Source organism: Cyphomyrmex costatus, unplaced genomic scaffold (genome assembly GCF_001594065.2).
Source record: "Cyphomyrmex costatus isolate MS0001 unplaced genomic scaffold, Ccosl1.0 scaffold470, whole genome shotgun sequence".
Lineage (NCBI taxonomy): Eukaryota > Metazoa > Arthropoda > Insecta > Hymenoptera > Formicidae > Cyphomyrmex > Cyphomyrmex costatus.
The window spans coordinates 33,861-39,668 of NW_017278967.1; the positions used below are offsets into that span (position 1 = coordinate 33,861).

Below are 5,808 nucleotides of genomic sequence, written 5' to 3' on the forward strand. Positions count from 1 at the left end.
TTGGAGTACATAAGAATTCTTTTGAAATTAATACTGATCTTTTATGATTCAGTTTTGAAATATAAAAAACTGTTATTTTGATCTCTCACCTGGAACACTATATTCGATTCAAGATTTTGGAGCTCATATGTGTGTGTTAACCAGTTTTCTAACACGTGTATCTTCATGATTAGTCAATTCCGATTAAGTAATTGTGGTTGATGTAATTCTACTAAACATAAAGATAACATCACGTAGGTTTTTATAAGATATTAAACTTGGCATACATAATGAGGTATTCATGTTCGAGTTAGTATTAGTCAAATCAGACGTAAAGTTGGGAACTGTTGGATGTTACTGAAGAAGAGAAGGGAGAGAGAATTCTGACGTTACTTTTATACATACATATTCCCATGAAAATTGACTCATATATTATCGAAGGTGCCAGTTCAAAGTAAACATAAGGATAGTACTTCTTGGGTTTTTAAAGATAGAATTTAACTTGGCGTACAAATGATACGTGTCATTAGATTTAAGAAAATAATAAGGTAAAAAAAAAAACAACAATTCCCTTCTCTTCTTCTTCAGTAATACCCAACAGTTCCGAACTTACGTCTGATTTGACTAAGTCTAACTGGAACCTGTACTTGGGTACCTCATTATGTATGCCAAGGTTTTTTATATACATATTAATTTCCATTTCATTATCTTTCAGTAATAAAATGTATTACGTTAAAATAGACAATTTGGTATAAGAATTTTTTTAAAATTAATACCGATCTTTTGTGATTCGTCTTTGAAATATAAAAAACTGTTATTTTGATCTCTCATCTAGAACACTATATTTAATTCAAGATTGTGGAGCACATAAGAATTCTTTTGAAAATAATACTCATGTTTTGTGTTTCATTTTTGAAAAAAGCTGTTACTTCGATCTTTAGGATACTATATTTGATTCAAGATAAAGCACATGTGTGTGAGTTACAGTTTTCAATCACGTGTATCTCCATAAAGTATACATTTTCAAAATATTATTCTAATTCATAATTAATATTGTGAGGAACGATTGTTCTGTTAATCATTTTCGTAATAACATTATACCAAAACACTTATTACGTTTATTAATGTATTTATTCCAATGTCAAAATATTACATACGTATAATCAAATATGCTAATAAACGTAATAAATTTGTTTGGTATAATCAGAACAATCCTTATCACGATATTAATTATTAATTAGAATTATAATTTGTAAACATATACTTATGAAGATATACGTGATTGAAAACTGGTTAACTTACACTCCAAAATCTCGAATCAAATATAGTGTTCTAGGTGAGAGATAAGAAACTATAATAGTTTTTTATATTATTATTGAAAGATAATGAAATGGAAATGAATATGTATATAAAAAATACTATTATACATTGTTCCGGAATAGGATAAGTTTCGCGCTACAAAAGCCGAATAAAGGATCGATTGCGCCATCCATCGATTCTGTCCGTGAATCTTTCGTCGCACTCACCGCGCCGTCTTGCGAATATCATTACTACAATTTAGCCGCATATTTGGATACCGATGTCGCTGTCGTCCTGCCGATTCGTCGCGCTAATCGCGTAGCGCGATTCTCCCCTCAGACACAATTCAGTACTTGCCGTGTCAAGTCGTGCTCTCAAATTCCTCGTTGAAAGCAGCAGCTTTCTTTCTACGGGTTCGCTACCGCGACTCGTTACTTTTGTACGTCTCATCACGGCTACCGTCGTGTATGAGTCTCGGCGTATTAACAGCAGTTAATCGTCTCTCTCGCCGTGCCACGCGAACAACACTTCGTTTACTTGTGAATAAAGCTTGCATACAACAAGTTAAAAGAGGAGTGCTCAGTGGTCTCAATCTTCCAGTCCACAAATCCATTCCGTCATTTGAGATCTCAGTCGAGATCGAAGCAGCGATTCACACAACCACGAACATTCTGGTCCTTCGAGCCGGATTCGTGGCGGATAAACAACAAGGGACATTGTGACTCTTCGTTCACTTTCGTGAACGTAAGTGACGTAGCACATCGCAAGATTTCCGTTTCTAGCATACCAAGTGACGGAAACCCCTCAAAATCATAATGGAAGAATTACTATCGCAGCAGCGATTAGCTATGCGCTCTGTCACACGCGCATTGGAAAACTTTAAGAAGATCGGCCGTGCAAATCACACGTACGGCATAGTTCGGAATCGCCTTCAAACTCTCAAGGAGACTTACGCTCGATGCGAGCTCCTGCACGCACAACTGCTCAAAGTCGCCACCAAGGAACAAAAGGATACCGAGAAATACTTCAAGGAGGATGTCTACATCGAATTGGAGGACGCCTATCTCGCCGCATCGGACTACATCTCCGACGCCCTCGCCTCTCTCGAAGCAGATCAAGCGCCATCAAGTCCAGGGTTATCCGTGAGTCAATCACAGAAATCCGAAAAAACTCTTACATTGCCGCGCATTAATTTGCCGAAATTCTCCGGCGATTTACGGGAATGGGAAACGTTTCGCGATCAATTCCGCTCCATGATTATCGATCATGCCGAGTTGTCGAATGTTACGCGCTTGCAATACCTTTATTCGTGTTTAAAGGACGAAGCACGCGACGCGTTGCGTAATCTCCCTTTGACCGAAGCTAATTTTAAAATCGCGTGGAATGTACTGCTCGCGCGTTACGATGATAAACGTCGATTAGTGTCGGAACATATTCATACGCTACCGGCCGTTAATACCGATTCCGCGCAGGATCTTATGTCGCTTCGAGATACAGCTAATATGTCAATTCAAGCGTTAAAAAATCTCGGTCGTCCAGTTGAGTGGTGGAACGATTTGCTCGTCTATCCGTCGTGCAAAAATTAAATAAAGCCACGCGTAAAGCATGGGAATTACATTTAGGCGATAAAACGGAATATCCGTCGTATTCGGATCTTCATAACTTTCTCGCATCGCGAATTCGAGCGTTCGAGAATATTCCAACGACCAGTACGGTCAAAACAAAACCGAGCAAGTCGTCCGTGCAAAGTCACACGACGACCGCTACCGGAGCTCATTGTCCGCTTTGTAAACAAGATCATTTCTTGTCAGTATGTCCTGATTTCAAGAAGAAACAGGTTAACGAGCGTCGCGATCTTATTGTCAAATTTAAACGATGTCTCAACTGTTTAAGCGCTCGACATTTCGCGAACACATGTCCGAGTAAACATAACTGTCGTCAATGCCAACAAAGGCATCATACGATGCTTCACGAAGCGACGACATCAAGCGCGACCGAGAATTCCCTTGAATCCAACGAAACGAATACGTCAAATGAAAACAACGTCGTTTCACATTTAATTACGAAAACAACATTTGACAAATCTCGTGTTCTATTAGCTACCGCGCGGATTCAGGTGTGTTCTTCGTCTGGTCGCACAGATGTCATACGCGCATTGTTAGATCAAGGATCTGTCACTAGTTTAATTAGTGAAAATCTCGCTCAACGGCTACGGTTATCGCGAACACGCGTTGCTGTCTCGGTTACCGGAATCGGTGAAACGCAATCCGTCGCACGACATGCTGCTCTTATTTCGGTATCATCTAAGACCGGCAAGGGTCCGTCATACTCAACGACCGCAATTATTATGCGCTCTCTGACTAAATACACGCCGCCTAAAATAGCATATCAAATCTCTCTCGCTCATTTAAGCGGCCTGCCATGGGCTGATCCGCAGCCCTCAAGTGCCGATCCGATCGAAATGATCATCGGCGCTGATCTATACGGTGCTGTTCTGTTACCGGGCCTGTGCTCAGGTTCCTCTAATCAGCCAACAGCACAGAATTCCATTTTCGGCTGGATCATGTCTGGTCCGATTTCGACGAGTTCGTCTTCAAACATGTCTAACGTGACAGTTAATCATACCACGTTGCACGACAATCTCGATGACGAAATTCGTCAGTTCTGGGAAGTCGAAGAACTTCCGCAAGTATCATACCTCACTCCTGAGGAACAACGTTGTGAGGAACATTTCCGAGCAACTCATTCTCGTGACTCTAATGGACGGTACGTCGTACGGCTACCGTTCAAAGCCAATCCTCCGATTGCAATAGGCGAATCTCGTCACATCGCCTCATCACTTCTTTCACGGCTTGAAGGCCGTCTTCAAAATAAAAGGGATATCGCATCCGAATATCGAGAGTTCCTACTGGAATACGAAAATCTCGGTCATATGAAGAAAGTAGACGAACCCGTCTCTGCTTCACAATCAGTTTACATCCCGCATCATGCGGTGATTCGCGAGCATAGCAGCACCACGCGGTTGCGCGTCGTGTTCAATGCATCTCAGTCGACATCGAACGGCTCTTCACTTAACGATCATCTCATGATCGGTCCTAAGTTACAAACCGACCTTCGTTCGGTAATTCTTCGATGGCGACAACATCGTTATGTTTTCACTGCCGATATCGCAAAAATGTATAGGCAGATTCAAGTCGATCCGCGAGATCAAGATTATCAGCGCATCTTATGGCGCTCTTCATCATCCGAAGCGGTGCAAGACTACCGCTTGCTTACTGTTACTTACGGTATGGCGTGTGCTCCATACCTCGCTCTTCGCACGATTCAGCAATTGACGCAAGACGAAGGCGCTCAATTTCCTCTTGCTCAATCAGTTTTACGCAATCAAATCTATGTAGATGATTGCATCTTCGGCGCGGATGACAAGCCGCTTGCAAGGCAAATCCGCAATCAATATAATTTCAAAATAATTTCATTGTTACAAAAAGGTGGATTCCTCCTCCGTAAGTGGGCAAGCAACTGCCCTACGTTACTCAACGACCTACCGGTCAATGAAATGAGTTTCAGTCAAGGCAAAATTCTGCAAAGCGACGAAAGTTTCAAAGTCTTAGGAGTCACGTGGTTCCCTGCTACCGATACATTCCAATTTTCAGTCGAAGTTACCACGTCGATCCCAGATTCTAAACGGAAAATTCTGTCTACTATAGCAAAATTATTTGACCCGCTCGGGTGGCTTGCTCCGGTCATAATTACTGCTAAAATTATCATGCAACAATTGTGGGCTACTAAGTGTTCGTGGGATGATCCAATTCCACCCCCTCTCATGCAAAAATGGCACAATTATCACACGCAGCTAATTCAACTGCGTAATATCTCTTTGCCACGATGGACTGCCTTCGGTTCCGACACAAGTCACTGTGAGCTTCACGGCTTCGCTGACGCATCGTCCGTCTGTCATATATCTTAAAGTGATCTCGCTCATGGGATCAGTTACTGTTTCGCTATTAATAGCAAAATCAAAAGTCGCGTCTCTTAAGCCCTTGACAATTCCAAGACTCGAATTATGCGCTGCTGCGCTTTTAGCACGAACAATGTCGTTTCCCAGAACGACATTAGAACTTTCGACAATTCCATGTCATTGCTGGACGGATTCAACCGTCACTCTCTCTTGGCTAAGCCAATCTCCTTCTCGATGGAAAACGTTTGTCGCGCATCGAGTGAACGATGTGCAAACTCTCATACCTGATGCCACGTGGCATCATGTTCCGACTCATCAGAATCCCGCGGATCTAGCATCGTCCTAACGGCCTATCTAATCCGCTTTATTAATAAGCTTCGAAATCGTATATACAAAAAGCGGTCGTCAAACGACGAATCCGATTCTATTCCATCCGATATAATTTCGGTGGACGAATACAAACACGCGCGACTATTTTGGTTACGCGTCATTCAACAAAATCTTTTTCTCGATGATGTGCGTCGATTAAAAAATTCGAAACCCGTAGCGAAAACTAGCAAACTAATCTCACT

General features: G+C 41.8%; 1 protein-coding gene across 1 annotated transcript; it reads left to right on the top strand.

Annotated features, from left to right (window-relative positions):
• The first annotated feature begins 2,093 nt into the window (after positions 1-2,093).
• Positions 2,094-5,245, top strand: LOC108777843 (uncharacterized). The gene is made up of 2 exons (XM_018544824.1): positions 2,094-2,619; positions 2,901-5,245. The coding sequence occupies exons 1-2, from the start codon at positions 2,094-2,096 to the stop codon at positions 5,243-5,245; spliced, it is 2,871 nt and encodes a 956-aa protein (XP_018400326.1).
• Positions 5,246-5,808: the final 563 nt, after the last annotated feature.